Source organism: Battus philenor, unplaced genomic scaffold (assembly GCF_028537555.1).
Source record: "Battus philenor isolate CCGP_79_NKW_IND1 unplaced genomic scaffold, ilBatPhil1.0.hap1 SCAF_11, whole genome shotgun sequence".
NCBI classification, from domain to species: Eukaryota; Metazoa; Arthropoda; class Insecta; order Lepidoptera; family Papilionidae; genus Battus; species Battus philenor.
Window position 1 is genome coordinate 102,376 of NW_027181673.1, and position 15,842 is coordinate 118,217.

General features: G+C 52.3%; 2 protein-coding genes across 2 annotated transcripts; both read left to right on the plus strand.

Moving 5' to 3' along the window:
• The first annotated feature begins 794 nt into the window (after window positions 1-794).
• LOC137930962 (protein stoned-B-like) lies at window positions 795-9,030 on the plus strand. The gene is made up of 15 exons (XM_068774338.1): window positions 795-3,076; window positions 3,139-4,631; window positions 4,711-4,879; window positions 5,094-5,248; window positions 5,418-5,580; window positions 5,672-5,887; window positions 6,136-6,280; window positions 6,465-6,593; window positions 6,729-6,834; window positions 7,113-7,281; window positions 7,713-7,827; window positions 8,041-8,204; window positions 8,282-8,436; window positions 8,523-8,730; window positions 8,795-9,030. Exons 1-15 carry the CDS (start codon window positions 795-797, stop codon window positions 8,925-8,927), a joined length of 5,802 nt encoding a protein of 1,933 aa, XP_068630439.1. The 3' UTR covers window positions 8,928-9,030.
• A 2,105-nt stretch (window positions 9,031-11,135) lies between these two features.
• On the plus strand, window positions 11,136-15,827 carry LOC137931853 (uncharacterized). The gene is made up of 4 exons (XM_068775367.1): window positions 11,136-11,219; window positions 11,301-14,013; window positions 14,319-14,616; window positions 15,689-15,827. Exons 1-4 carry the CDS (start codon window positions 11,136-11,138, stop codon window positions 15,825-15,827), a joined length of 3,234 nt encoding a protein of 1,077 aa, XP_068631468.1.
• Window positions 15,828-15,842: the final 15 nt, after the last annotated feature.

Here is a 15,842-nt window from a genome sequence, read left to right on the forward strand (position 1 = left end):
CGTTCGCTTGTATAATTCACCTGACGTCGTTTCGCCGCAGTGACGGGATTCCATTCAATTCAAGTTGTAGTTGTCGCAATGCGCACATTTGCATATCGCACGTAAAGCATCGCTCGTCCTCGCTCCGCCTCGGAGATGACGTGCGAGATGAGCGCTGCGATCGATAGCGGCGCGCGCCTGCACCCGGCGAGCCGGACCCTCGTCGAGTCCGCGCCAGACCCCCGCCTGTCCCGTGCCCGTCCCGCGCTCGATCCGAGCCGGAAATACGCTTTCGACGCCGATTTTCTAAATAATTTTTAATTAAAACCGCCAAAGAATGACTATAACGAATACGAAAATATTTTGTAATAACTTATATCCGTTTTAAAACAATTGTCTAGCATTTGGGAGAAAATATATTGTTAGTAATAATAACAGTAGACTTATTGGCCACCGGGTGTTATGGGCGCGCTGCTGGTTTACGATTAGCACGACCAACAAATATTTAATTGCGTTTAAAACTTTTCTTTGTCACACGTTTGCTCGTTGCACAGCGTACGTGCCCACCGACCTTATCGAAGCTCCACCCGGCGGAGTCGCGCTCGCGGCACGCGGACTATACACGAACTGATTCTTGAATTGGACAAGTTAAGAATCAGTTCGTTTAAAATGAAATTAAAAGCAAATAAAATTAGTAAAAAGCTCTTCGCCAACATCGCCGTTGCATTAACTTTCTCATCCGTTCCGTGTCATCGATACTAAAACAATATTGTCTTTGTTACAGCAACACAGAATTAATTCCTTAAGCACGTATAATGCTAAAGCTACCCAAAGGCCTTAAAAAGAAGAAAAAAGGTAAAAAGTCGAAGCGTAAAGGTGAAGAAGAACTTTTTACTGAAGAGGAATTAGAAAAGTACCGCAGGGAACATCAACAGCAACAGGCCCAAACTACAGATGGATTAGTGAAAGAAAATGAAGAATGGTCAAAATTTAAAGACTTGACGACAGGAATAGACTCTGTGCTTAAAAAAACGCAGGGAGACTTAGATCGAATAAAATCCACTTCATTTTTTCAACGAGTACAGCCTAAAGAACCGGAACCGGAGGTAAAGGAAACTTCTACGAGACCCGTGGTAGAGGTCACCGAAGCGGATTTCCCACAGCTCGCGCCCGGCGCCACCGCTGGCGCGGACGACGCGGACGACGACAGGAGCGAGTTCGCAGCAACCGATGACGAGTCCGAGGCGGACGAACAAGACGACATCTTCGATACTTCCTACGTGGAGGCCGTCGAACGGGGAGAAGTAAAGCTTGCCTATGTACCCGATTCACCCGAAGACTTTCAAGACGATGGCTTGTTTGACACGTCGCATGTCGATGCTTTAATAAAAGGCCAGGAGAATAAAAGTAAAGGAGATAAAAAAACATTAGACATCGGAGTGGCCGTTGAGGTTCTAACGGGTCGTATTGATAATTTAACTTTAACTACAAAAAAAAGAAAGCGAGTAATTCCTGGCGATCTTCTGTTAGAAAGTAATGATGCAGAATTGCCTGCAATTGTAAAGGCAACTGCTCAAGAAAGCGAACCGGTCGAAACAAGTATCCTAGACGCGGACACTGATGTACCAATAACATCACCAATTGATCTCAGTGTTTCGCTACATACCTCATTAATACAACAAAGTAAAAAACATAGCCAAGAAAATATATTTGAACTTACCGATAACAGTACGAAGCAATGGCAGAGTGAAGAAGAAGAGGATGATGAATTTACATTGTTAGCAACAGAATCGCTCGAGTCCAAACCTGAAGCTATAAAACTTGAAGAAAAAGAAATTGAACCAGTTATAAAGGAATCATGGTCTGCCTTTGAAGCAGATAAAAATGAATGTGTTTTTGCGGAAGGTATAGTCGAAGACCAAATCGAAGTATTGGACCCATATATTGATCAAGACGATCCGTTTGATACTAGTTTCGCGGAAGCCGTAATACCGAGTACCCAAATAAAATCGGAGCCAATTATATTAGAAGAAGACGAAGACTTTGATCCACGTGCGGAGGAAATACAGGCAAGATTAAATAATCGACGTAAATCATCTGTTAGAATCCATTTAACAAATCCTTTAGGGATAAGAGAATCAATAACCTCCGACGAGATCATTGACGCTGAGGAAAGCAAAATTCCACGGGATTTGTTAGGCGGGAGTAACACTGACCTTACTCAATTGGGGGATTCCCCACTGGATCCATTGGACGCTAATAGTACCGATATAGACCCATTCGACACCACTATTGTGGACAAAGTCGTGGCGCCGGGGAAAGTTGAGCTGAAATTATTAGAACAGGAATTAATCGGCGCTTCACCAGCTCCTATTTACCGTGTGCCCAGTGACCCTGATTTTGATCCACGTGCCGACGAACCTAAACAAACAGAGCGACGAGCATCTCGTCCAGAAAACTTAACAGTTAGCAAAAGTGTTGTGTTTAACGTAGAAGGAGAAATTAGAAGTACAGATTCTAAGCCCAAGCCTATTAAACCGTTAACGCCGTACTATACTAGGGAGCTTTCCATAACTGAAGACTTAAATGAAAGCGGCCAAGTCTTTGATAAAGTTACTGATACATTGACGAAAACTCGGTCTGATGAAGATTTGACTTCTAATATAAAATATCAAACTAAACGGCGGCATTCTGAATATCCGCAACAGAGCGTTGCAGTCGCTAATTTCAAAGGCGGTGACCTTCTTAATACCGGTAATTGTGATATACAAACAAAAGTACTTACACCCACTGGTCCACAGGCAACCGGAGATTACGTTTCGCAAATAGAAGAAGACCCTTTCGATACTTCTTTTGCGGCCGATATTCAACCAAGTAAAACAGAATTGAAATTATTAGCCAAAGAATTGGATGTAGACGTGCCTAAACCTATATCTGGAGTCGGTGGACATCCTGATCTTTTGGAACCCTCCGACGATCTTTTCCAGGTGAAAGCCCTTACTCCTGAACCGGCAGATATAACACAATCGCAAGAAGATTTTGATCCTTTTGATACTTCGTTCGCCACAGCACTTAACCCCGGTAAAACAGAGCTGAAATTACTTGAATCTGAATTTCTGAATTAATTCTTTAAAAAATGGCTTACAATCCATTTTTGAGTACGAACGAGCCTGCGGTTCCAGTAACAGAGGACGTGCTTAACCCTTTCATGATGACTGACGTAGAATCTTCAACATTCACTGGAGACAATCCTTTTGCAGCCAGTAATCCGTTTACAGATTTTGGCGATAATTATGAACCTCCTGCTGGAGATACAGTCCCTGTTGATATTTTTGGAGAAAATCCCTCAAACCTAGGCGCCAAAAATTTTGAAGATACCTCATTAGACATATTCTCAAGTCAACCAATGGATTTAGACAAAATGGTGAAGCCTACAGAATTAGAATTAGTATCTACCGTCGTTGATTCTCCGAGTCCGGTTACAGGAGATATTACCGATCGTGAACACTCTGCGCGCCCGCTGCCTCCTGAGACCCAAAATTTAATTCTTAGCGTTACTGGTCAAATGGAATTTACCAGTACGCACCTATTAGATAGAATACCTCCCACAAGAACGCCGAGCCCAGTATCGGCACGTGATATTCATTCTCCAAGCCCTACTCCTGATCCTGAAATCCATGAGGACACAGCATCAGCTGAAAATGTAGAAGTCAACAAAATCAAACCTGCGCGGCCACCGCCAGCCAGACCTTCTCGTCCGGCGCCTCCCAGTGTCCCGCCATCGCGCCCACAAATGCCCCCGCAAGTAGCGCCACCGCCGACGTCTCAGTCGCAGACGCAGTCGCAACCAGCAGACGACATTAATTTGTTTGATGCCCCTGTTCCGGTTGTGACAAAACCTACAAAAGAAGATATATTAAGTCTGTATTCGGCTCCGAAAAAAGAAGAAAAGCCTATAGATTTTCTTAGTGACGATATTCTGGAAACTCTCACCTCTGATACAAGCGTCGAAATATTACCGCAAGCTACGAGTGTCACAACGGCGTCGTTTACCACAAGGTCACTCTTTCACGACGATGTTGTGACAAACACAGAGAGCACTGCTGCAAAAGATATGACATTGTTCACCAATGTTATGGATGACAACAGTACTCCCATGGATTGTTCCGAATCGATGGAAATATCCCAAACACAGTCTCCTTTTATGGAACACAGTGATGAGCAAATTGAGGAAATCAAGGAATCCGACGGAAACCCGTTCGAAACTGACCAGGTGCCAGAGATACCTTTATTTATTAATCACGCTACTGACATATTTTCTTCGATGTCTGAAGAGACGTTTATGCCGCCAAGTACGGAGATCGTCAAACAAACCGAAAACGACTCTCTTGCACAAGAGCAAAGCGCGGCAAATTTACAAGAACCGGAGCTCGATACATCCGGGATTCAAAAAGAGGAAACTGCAGCACAGAAAATTGAGGTGTTTGATACGAACGTAGACTATACCATGGAGAGCACCGACACCTCAGCAGTGACGGTGTCCGAGTGGAAGACCTCTGAGATGTTACAGGACCCCGGACAGCAATCAGAAGATGCGTTTGATGCTTTCTCTGCTAAATTTGACTCCACGGTCTCCAATCACATGACCACAGGTATGCTATTTGCCAAATAAATTAAATAAATCCTGAAACAGTTATGTGGTACTAGTGCGGGTTGACAATGCACCGGCAGACGCGTGGGGCGACGGCAGCAGCGCTGACGCGGCGCCGGGAGGTTTCGAGGCGGAGGCGTTCGACCCATTCCTGAGCATGGAGGCGCCGCCACCACCCGCCGCCACGCCGCGCCTCGAGCACCAGGGCTCACGCGACTCCACGGACGACACTTTCTCCGTCTTTATAAGGTTCTTGTTCACATCGCTGGCCTGATTGCATTCCCGTCGCCTAACACATGTACCTATCTAATATATGATATCTAGCGTCTCGGATAATACTACAAGTTCACCCGGTTTCTGCTTGATAAACTGTCATAAAATGCAACATAGTAAATGAAAGGAATTGGAATTCTTTACTGAGTAGTTGTCTTGTGCGGCCATAACAGAGCTTTTGTGTTCACAGGCCCAAGGAGGATGCCGGCGCAGAGCGGCCGGCCGTGCCCGCCCTGGCGCCACCGCCACGCCCGCCCGCGCTGCCTGTGCAGTCCGATGCGCTACGCGCCAACCCCTTCGATAAGAGCGAGGGCGAGCCGCGGCAGTGCGAGGAGCCGCCATTTGGTGAGTACGCGATACGCGACTGACTGCTCTGTGGCTTATACTCGACAATGCGTCTGTACTGTGCTAAATTAAAACATGAATAAAAAAACAAATAACTCTGGCCGTCGTTTGTGAATTATATATTCACAAAAAACACAAAAAATTCTTACTGCAAAATTGTTGGTCGTAGAGGAGGGGCGGCGTCGGTCGGGCACGCCGACTACGCCGCCGACGCCGCTGTTCGACGACGACGTGTCGGTGCCGTTGGAGGACTTCCCTCGCACGACTTATGCCGGTCCCGGCTGGGAGATGCACTTGCGACAGCCCAATAAAAAGAAGATCACCGGGCAGAGGTAACAGCTGCGTTGTTGGTGTCGCTCAGTAATGCATTAGTAACTAGTCGCTAATTACGAATGACACGTGCCTTTGCCGCGGCCCGCCCAGGTTTTGGAAGAAGATGTTCGTGCGTCTGGTCTACCAGGGCGATACCCCGGCCGTGCAGCTACTCAACTCGGCGACGGACAAGGAGCCGCTACAGGAGCTACCGCTGCAGGCCTGCTACTCTGTGTCCGACGTGGGCGCGCAGCAGTTCGATCAGTTCGGCAAAATCTTCACGGTCAAACTGCAATACGTTTTCTACAAGGAACGACCCGGGGTCAGGTTAGTTACGGACGACAGACATAATAAAAAATGAAATTTTCGGATCGAGTCACATGAACGTTTCTGAACAGTTTCATGTTGTCTTTTAGTTATGACGCAGATCAGCGTAGAAGCCGTTTTTAAATTTAATTGATCAGAGGACATCATCAACGGTTTTATATTCAAGCTATCGACAAATACGTGGCCTGCCTCAGGTAGGCCTCTCGGACTCGATATTCAAAACAGTGTGCAGTGTTGTATCCGCGCAGGCCGGGGCAGGTGACAAAGGCGGAGCGCATCACCAGCAAGCTGTCGCAGTTCGCGGCCTATGCCATCCAGGGGGACTACCAGGGCGTGAAAGAATTCGGAAGCGACCTGCGCAAGCTGGGCCTGCCTGTCGAGCACGCTCCACAGGTGCGCCCTCCCTACTTTAGTTCGTAACCAAAGAGTAAAAACAGCAACAACGACTCGATAAGTAGCGCAGCACACCGGGCGTTTCTCTTGTGTTAAGAACTATTGTCCTTTACATATTAATATTTAGCCTGTGTTAATACAAACAAACACTTGCCCCTATCACTTATACACCTTGTAAAAACAGGTATCCCAGCTGTTCAAGCTGGGATCGCTATGCTACGAGGACGTGAAGCAGTTTTCATGCTGTGTGGAGGAGGCGCTGTTCAGGTTGGCCGCGCACCGCGACCGCGCGCTCACCTACAAAATGGAGGAGGTAACCGCATGTGTCCGTCAACTCGTCGCCAACGGACACCGGTGTGGCTGTGCTCTATCGGATCGATGGTCGTGTGACTACGGTCCGAGCAGAGGGCAGCCACCACCAGCGCCGCTAACGCCGCCGCGCCCGCAGGTGCAGCTCACGGCCGTGGACGAATTGCACGTGGAGCAGGACGCGGAAGGCGTGGTGCTCAAACAGATCGCGCGCGTGCGCCTCTTTTTCCTCGGTTTCCTTAGCGGTGAGTAGGCGGCCGGTGCCGCCGCACCTGTGCAGCCATTGACGGCCGCACAACGCACACGCATCGTCAATTTGATGACCTTGTTATTGCTATTTAAAAATAATGACTAGTACCAGCACTAGCCGAGATGTATTTATAAATAATTTAAATCAAAAAATGATTTTGGAACGATTAAATTGAAACTTGAAATACGCCATCTGCAGATAAAAGAAATTAATGGCGTCTAAGTTATCAGGCATTACCAGGATTGTATTTTATGGGGCTGTTTCGTTTCGCAGGCATGCCGGACGTGGAGGTGGGACTAAACGACCTGCGAAGGCAAGGTCGCGAGGTGGTGGGACGCCACGACATCATCCCCGTGGCCACTGAGGAGTGGATTCGCATCGAGAACGCGGAGTTCCACGCCTGCGTGCAGCCCGACGAGTTCGCCAATTCGCAAATACTCAAGTAGGGGCATCACCGGCATTGCACATCAGTACTTGCGGTCGTTCACGCCGGTATTCTACATCGAACGACTGATTCGTGTCGTCGGTATTGCAGGAAGAATACCCCTAATAGCTAAAACAACTAGGAAAATGTGCCCGTCACCGACTGGGGCACATGAGCACCAAGACGAGCCGGGCGCGGCTGGCGTTTCGCATATGAGGTATTTGAGAACAGACCGCTTTACTTTTATCTACCTCGCCCGTCCCGTGGCTCACGTGTCTCAAGAGGTGGAAGGCACTTGCGCGCATTTTGTAATGTGGCGCATCACATTTTGTCTCGCAGTGTATAAGCGATTTTACATATGATTTTTATTTTAAAAAGCTGGGAGGGCCCCGGTCGGTACCGGCCGAGCGCTCCGTTTAGACAGTGACGCTGCGTGCGCGTGGGTGCAGGTTCAAGCCGCCGGACGCGTGCTACATCGAGCTGATGCGGTTTCGGGTACGCCCGCCCAAGAACCGCGAGCTGCCGCTGCAGCTGAAAGCAGCCTGGTGCGTCTCCGGCAACAAGGTAACTGTCGCAACCCTACCACCATATTCTCCCTCACGCGCTATGATGAGTCGCAATTCTTCAGTTATCAGCTATCGTTAACTCAAGTCTCAGTGAAGCGCGGCAAGTCGTGCAACTTGGATACGCTTTGCCTCCCAGTCCTTCGTGCAAGTCGGCCGTTTACGTGCGCCGTGGTCCGGGCCAGCGAAGAGTGACTGAGCACGGTTTGCGTAGGTGGAGCTGCGTGCGGATGTGCTGGTGCCGGGCTTCGCATCCCGCGCGCTGGGGCAGGTGCCGTGTGAGGACGTAGCCATCCGCTTCCCCATCCCCGAGTGCTGGATCTATCTGTTCCGCGTGGAGAAGCATTTCCGCTACGGATCCGTCAAGTCTGCGCATCGGTACGTCGCTTTCTCTCGACAAACTTTTACTTCATACTGTGCACGGATCGTGTGTCAAGTATTTTTGTTTTCCACAGTCGTACGGGAAAAATTAAAGGTATCGAGCGATTCCTGGGCGCCGTGGACACTCTGCAGGAGTCGCTGATCGAAGTGACGTCGGGCCAAGCCAAGTACGAGCACCAGCACCGCGCCATCGTATGGCGCATGCCGCGCCTGCCCAAGGAGGGGCAAGGTACGATCCCGTAACGGCCCATATGTCGTGTGCTCAAACTTTCGCACTAAACGAATTTGAGGGAGAAACGCGGTGTGTGTGTGCAGGCGCGTACACTACGCACAACCTGGTGTGCCGCATGGCGTTAACGTCGTACGACCAGGTGCCGGGCGCGCTGGCGGCGCACGCCTTTGTGGAGTTCACGATGCCCGCCGCGCAGGTCAGCCACACCACCGTGCGCTCCGTGTCGCTGCAGAACCACGACGCCGACCCACCCGAGAAATACGTGCGCTACCTCGCGCGCCATGAGTACACGTGAGTATCCGTCCCCGGCGGGCTCGACGCCCCCGACGCCGCCTCACAGTGCTCGTTGTTGCAGCGTGGGCATCGAGCGCACGAGCGGGCAGGCGGCGCCGGCGTACGCGCTGGCTGCCGCCGCGCCGCCCGCACCATCCACGCCGCCAGCGCCTGCCGCGCCAGCCGCGCCTTCATCCGACTCCGACTCCGACTAGCGCCCGCGCACCGCACTGCATGTTTAATGGAATTTGAATTCATCTACCAAAATGTACTCTCCCAATTATTAATAAAGATATGTTTTCAAATGCATGACATACATTTTGAAAGAAATTCTCGAGAGGAAGAGAGCGGCGAGCCAGCGCGCGGTGACGAAATCCTCGCATCGCATCGTGTCGTGCACACGGACGTCACCGACGATTGAACAGGCACCGCTCGTTGAGTGCGCGGATGTCCTGCGTGCGTGCGTCGCGCGGCCGGCCGGAGCCCGTACATAAGCACGTCTGATACTAGTAGAATATTGTTGAAGTGATATTATAAATGTTGAAATATATGTACCTATAGATGTATAGTTGTAAATACGTTATTGTACGTTCCCTCGTGTACTCGCTTGTATGCAAAGCCGCAGTGGCCGCGCCGCCGCTCCTGGTTTACTCTGAGGTATCAACTCCTACACGACTACACGACTACACGACTACGGGGGCTCGAGCGCGGCGCGGCCACGTGCGCGTATCGAAGCCACGTTGACCTCGAGCCGGCGCGGAGGCTAGTTGTTAAAGCTTCACATAGTGCAATATATCGTTGGTTTTATAGCGGAGCAGTCCGCACCGGCCGGCGTGGCCGCTGCTATTATGTTGTCAATAAAATTAATTCGGTTGGCGATGGGCGTTTCATTTCCCTTCACTGACAGGCGGCAGCCGCAGGCAACTATGACAAGCGGCCGAAGACCCCTGCGCACTGGAGTCAGATGTGCCCCCGCGATAGACACGTCTGTGGTGGCCGTGTGAGCCTCTTGTCCACAGGCCAAACATTCATTTCGTTTAATGCATATCAATGAGTATATTATTTATTTGAATAAATATAGTATGGATAATAAATAAAAATTACCAAAGAGTATCAACAAAACACAGTTTAACTATCTCCACTCTTATTCAAACACTCGGACGGAGCAGAAAGTAACGTTTTGTATGGAACGCGACCCCCGCAGTGCACAGCGGCGCGCGCCCACAGCTCGCGGCGGCGGATGCCGGCGAGCTGTGGGCGCGGGCCTCGCCGCGGGCCGCAACCTGTCGCACGCCAGCCCTCGAGTACGAGTTGAGTACTCTATCTCATCGGAGGCGTTTATATAATTCCAAAATTATTTATTTTCACATAATATCGCAAGCTAGAAATCTTTTAGGTCATAGAGTTTCACACAGTTGAACAAAACCTCTTGAATGTTTTGGTTTAGAATATTTTACAAGCAAAGCATTTCATTACTTACAAATCGCTACGGATTTTGTCTAATACACAAGCAAAAAAGTGTGACGAAAACTAAAAACAACTAACAAAAAGTAATCTTTGTAAGTGGCGATCCCGCTGCGAGCCGCCGACGTTCTCGGTAGCGAGCGGCGCGTTGCTTGTTGTTCCAAATCATTTGTAGAAGGTAAGCCTTGAGCAGGAGTGCGCGGCGGCGGCGCGCTGGGGCAAGCGGTGCCTTCGCTGCTGTCCGCCGGCCGCAACTCACAACGGCCCCGGCGCGCCGCCGCCTTGTCGTTTTCAGACCTTTTTCGTAAAGATAAAATATTAGTTAAAAATTACATTTCTATTCATATTTACACAATTATTGTGAACGCGTATTGAGATTCTGTGAGTATATCATTTTGATGCGTTAGTGCGTTAATATTGAATCTTTCGTGATAAAGTAATAGGTACGTAGATTAGACGATTTGTGTGTTGTGAAGGTTTCATACTTGTAATGCAATTGGTACGAGACGGAGAGTAAGGGGGGAAGTTCTAAGGGGGGAACGGGGGCGGCTCGTGCCCCAAGGCCGGGCATAGGTTACGATCGCAACATGTGGGTCAGTGGAGCTCGGGGCGCGCGGGGAGCGGCGTGCGGGCGAGGGCGCCGCTGCGCATGCGCGCGCACCGCGCACGCGCGCCCTCTGCGTCGATGGCGGCGAGTCGCGGGTCGCGGGCAGCGCCGACCGCGGCCGCTCGCCAGCGCCACGAGCACGCGTCGCACCAGTCGCCGGCGGCGCCGTCGCCCGCAGCCGCAGCCGCCCGCTCGTCGGAGCGCCACATTCGTGGGAGCGACCCGATCGATTATGTAACCGGTCGCCGCGAGGACTTGCGTGAGTGCATTCACCGCCCTGTGGACGTGCGTGTGGCCGGTCGATACGTGTCCCCGCAGCGGCGGCATGGGCGCGCAGTAGCGGCCGCGGCGCATGGCGGCCAGCGGCGCGCCCGAGCGGCGGCCGCGGCGCGGGCCCGCGCCCATCGCCTCCTTCGACCACGACGTCTCCGACGAGGTGAGCGCACCGGGCGTCGGCTGTGATGCCGGCCCGGCTCCTGGAACTTCGCTGGTTATTACATCTCTCTCGTCTTCGCAGTCAAGTCCCGAGACTAAGCAGACCTTCCGGTTGCCCGAAATACGAGAGGTCCCGGCGTGCGGCACGCCGAGCGGCAGTGCGCTCGTGCCGCCGGAGCACCGCGCGCGCTCGCACTCGTCGCCGGCCGTGCACGCGAACGCGGCGGGCGGCCTGCATACGCCGGCAGCGCCACGCATCGATATCTCCCGCGCCTCCAGCTCTAGCCACCACGACTCCCGTGACAGCTCCCCTGAGCTGGCTCTGTTTTCTGTCGGCGGAGAAGAAGGTCGTACTCGTCTCGAGCTCGGTTTCCGCGAAGACGGTGCACTCGAACTGCGTTCGTCCACCGAAGAGCTGGCGTTCCTCGAAGGCGCGCCGGGCGAAGCGCGCGTTCCCTCCGCGGCGCCCGCCTCTCGGCGCCACTCGCGTAAGGACAGCCAGAGCTCCGAGGCCGCCCTGTTGGCCGTTTCGGGGCGCACCAGCCGCCTGTCCAGCGTAGGCTCGCAGTGCTCGGCGCACTCAGCGCTGTCGGCATTCAGCCACACCAGCCGCGTGTCCCGCCTGTCCGTGGTGTCGGGCGCGTCGCGTTCGCCGTCGCCCCACAAAATGTTACTCGAAACATCTTTTTGCGGGCCAAAACCGATCGAAACCGATCCAGAGATTTGTGCCGCTGCAGTCGAGGAGAGGCTACTTAAAATTGCCAAGTATACTTCCGAACCCGTTACGAGTCTTGATTCTCCTTCATCTTCAGCTCCAACCCCGATTTGTGTGCCGGTCGAGGTGTCCGTTGCCGTTACACCCCCCATCGATTCCACGCCCGCGTCAACGACATTAGTCGGTTCGGTGCAAGAAGTGATCCCGGAGCCGGTGGACGCCCGGGATCACAGAGAAGTACGTACAGAAGTAACCGTTGAAAGTACACGAGCCGCACACTCGCCCCGCCCGACGTCCCCGACTGCGACGCCGAGCGCCGTGCCTCCGTCACCAACCTCCTGCTCCAATATTTTAGATGAGGACAAGCGACAAAAGGAAACTCGAAATCGCGCGCGTGTAGAGGAAAGACGAGCTCGCTCAAGAGAGCGGCGGGCCCCGGCGCAGCCAGAAGTTTACAAGAGCACCAATCGCTCCAAGGATATCATTAGAATTAAACTGAAACCCGACCACGAATACGACGACGACGATGACGATGAAAGTGAAAGGACGCTTGTCGGAGGCGAGCCGGCTAGGAAGCCGGACACGCTGGAGCTGCAGGCGCGCGGCGCGGCGGGGGGCGGCGCGGCGGGGGGTGGCGCGGCGGGAAGCGGTGCAGCGGAGGGCAGCCCGGCGGCGCGGCGCGCTCGCTCCAGCCGTACGCCGTCGCCGCTCGGCGCGCCCGTCTCGCGCAAGTCCTCCTTTTGCTCCCTGTTCAAGTCGCGCGAAACTATAGCATCCCCCGACTCCCCCTGCGACGTGTTGCGGCGTAAAAAGAGCCTGAATGAGGGCCGCTCGCGCAGCAAGAGTCGCGATCGCTCTACCACGCCCACGTCAGCTTCCAAAATAAAGGGCTCTGTCCTCTCTCTGTTTAAAACTCCAAGAAAAAGTGCCACCTCTCCTTCGCCCGGCTCCAGGGACGGGTCGCCTGTCATACAACCACTGCGACAGTTTCCGCAGCAGCAGCACCGCGCCGAACAACCGACACGCGGCGAGAGACTCAAATATTACGAGGACGCTAAAGACGGCATTATACACATCCCCTTACGCACGCCGTCTGACGAGGTGACGAGCGGCACCGCGACTCGCGAGCGCTCGCCGCCACGCGACGCGCCCCGCCCCGCCTCTGCCCCGCAAGCGCGTGCGCCTCCCGAGCGTCCGGCCTCCGTGTCTTCGGTGGACGTCACCGGAAAACCCACGAAAAGAACAGTTTTGCCCGACGGGAGTATCATAATACCTTTACATTCCCCTACGGAAAAAGCAGCCGACAACGTGTCGCCGCCGAATGCGTCCCTGACTCCAGCTTCGCATCGGAGTATTCCATCGTCCGAAAAAGTGACGCCGCCCAGCGGCTCGGCGAGCGTAGAAAAGTTCGATGCAGCAGAAGGAGCCGCAACGACTCCGGAGCGCCCCTGTGAAGCCGACCGAGGATCAGACGACGAGCACAGGAAAAGAAGGGAACGCATAGTTTTCACGACACACGTCGGCAGCAGGGATCAAGTGTTCAGCACACAATTCAGCATCACCAAAACGCCGAGCGTAACGAGCGAAATGTCGGAGTCGCTCCCAAGTTTCATGGAGAGCGAGGAGGCGCGTGGGGCGCTGCGCGAAACGCATGTGGCGGCGTCGCCGGACGAGAGACCGCACGCGCCCGAACCTTGCGCTGCGCCTGAGCGGGACTCCTCCGGTTCCGAGGCAGAAGAGGCGGCGCGCGCCGGCAGCGAAGTGGAGCGCCGTGGGCTCGTGGTACAGGAGTCCTTTGAGGAGGAATTGCCGTACGTGCCAACCACGCTGCCGTTGGAGCGGTCGCTGGCCGTGCCCATGGTGCCCGTGCGCGAGCGCAGCGGAGTGCGCGTGGCGGGCGTGCAGAGGCCGCGCGCGCCCCGCGCCACCGAGCACGCGCCGCCGCGCGCACCGCCCGCAGCCGCCGTTGACGCCGCGCCACCCGTCAAGCTGCGCATCCGCCTGCCGCGGCGCACGCGCACCGCGTCTGCGTCGGCGCCGCCGCGCGCCGCGCGCCCTCGCACCCGCAGCGGCGGCGACGGTAACCTAATTGACTTACTAACAGGAAGCTATTTTAATAATACCCAATATATCTCTGCTCTGTCGTGTAACGACCGGAGGCACTGCGGAGAAACCGAGCGCAGTGGTAAGAATATTTTCGTAGATAAACATTTGGAATAAAAGTCGTTTCACAATAATGTCCTACTTTTTCATTCGCCCTCCTGTTTTGTCTTTAATCAACAAAGACCTGTCCGTGGTGCCGTATGAGTTTTCTGAACCAATATCAGAATGTACTAAATGTGTTCCTGTACTTTACGATATAAAAAGAGCAAATAACACTTTCAGAAATACTGGCGGCGACTGAGATGCGAAAGAAATCTGAGTGGATAGATTTCGAGGAGGTTCCGGAGCGAAGGAAGCAGCCGAAAAGGATACAAACCCTGCCCTCGGCGGAGACAGAGGCGGCGACGGAAAGGGAGGGGGAGGAGCCGATGCCGGTGCCGGAAGAGATGGCGGGCATCAGCGCGGGGCGGCCGCTGTACGTCGAGCCCGAGCACTGCCGCTGCGAGTGCCACGCGCGCCGCGACGACGAGCTGCCGCTGCTGCCCGCCGACGACGCGCCCGACGACGCGCCCGACCACAGGTAGCGGTGACCTACCGCCTTGCACCATCGCACCAAAGATTTCTCCGGCAAAGCCAACGCTTTTCAGTTTCATTGTGTGTGTCGTGTCACCGTTGATCCTTATCGGTTAATTAATTCCGACACATCCGAGCGAGCCCGTTGCCGTTCCGGTGTAGACGGCGCGGACTTCTGTCGCCATCTATCGGCGTCGTTCGAACTAATAGCCTTCCGACGTATACCAAAAAGATTTTTTTTTAAATCCGAAACTGTTTATCATACAAAAATTAAACATCACATTAATCGATAAGTACACGCATGTTTTCATGGACAAAATCTATCCCTTTAACGTTACCGTTCGACTGATCGCAAAGAAAATGTAAAGATAAATATTAATGAACAATTTGTATACTCAAAGAAGTAAAATATTTTTACCAACATAGCTTCATAAGTGAAGGTCCGACAGCTATCATAATATATTAAATATTACATCACTTGAGCCGTGCAGCGACACATGACTGCACGTACAAGTGTTCTGCAATATTCGCTCTGTGTCCGTTGTTATTTGCGACTCTCTGTATGAGAGACATTGTATTGTTGTAAATAGTTGCGTACAACACAAGTGTACAGCGTGTCTATGTTCTCTTACTCGGTAGATACCAAGCTCAGTACTTTTATGTGAAAGTCTCATCGGTCGTTGTGTTCTTACAGATTTACATTTATCTGAGGCGAAGGGACACAGTTAGGTACTGATTTGCTTTATTGCGTAACCTCGGGACAGGCGTGTAAAATTGTTCACTGGATAAAGGGGTTCTGGATTTATTATTGCTCGTACACTATTCGATTGCAGAATTTAATTTTTTTTGTGTTTTACGATATGAAATTTAAAAAATATTTCGTAAGTTCTAACCTAAATTAATGTAAAACTTAGTGCCCACTGCGAGTCTAAAACAAGTAGCGGGTATTGTACGAATTTGAAAAAAAAATTCTGAATTCTTCCATGCCAAATAATTTTTTTTAAATAATTCCAAAATTTAAGCAATTAAAAGTTGTTGCTAAAAACATAAAATTCACTTTTACACTTGTTTTGAAGCAGGAACATTGGAGTAGCTAATTGCTACTCCAATGTTCCTGCCTGTTCCGGCAACGCGGACCCAAACCTTTGGAATGTTTCACGAGCGGCGCCCGCGCCGCGCTGCGGTTGTAATGCTCTCGGTCGACGTGGCCTCTTATAGTCTTGTATGAACACG

Bases quoted from the DNA above. Each gene is read 5' to 3' on its own strand.
- LOC137930962 (XM_068774338.1), top strand. From the start codon at position 795: ATGCTAAAGCTACCCAAAGGCCTTAAAAAGAAGAAAAAAGGTAAAAAG. The intron at 4,880-5,093 runs GTTCTTGTTCAC...TTGTGTTCACAG, and splicing joins ACTTTCTCCGTCTTTATAAG to GCCCAAGGAGGATGCCGGCG. The intron at 8,731-8,794 runs GTGAGTATCCGT...TCGTTGTTGCAG, and splicing joins CTCGCGCGCCATGAGTACAC to CGTGGGCATCGAGCGCACGA.
- LOC137931853 (XM_068775367.1), top strand. From the start codon at position 11,136: ATGGCGGCCAGCGGCGCGCCCGAGCGGCGGCCGCGGCGCGGGCCCGCG. The intron at 11,220-11,300 runs GTGAGCGCACCG...TCGTCTTCGCAG, and splicing joins ACCACGACGTCTCCGACGAG to TCAAGTCCCGAGACTAAGCA. The intron at 14,617-15,688 runs GTAGCGGTGACC...GTTTTGAAGCAG, and splicing joins GACGACGCGCCCGACCACAG to GAACATTGGAGTAGCTAATT.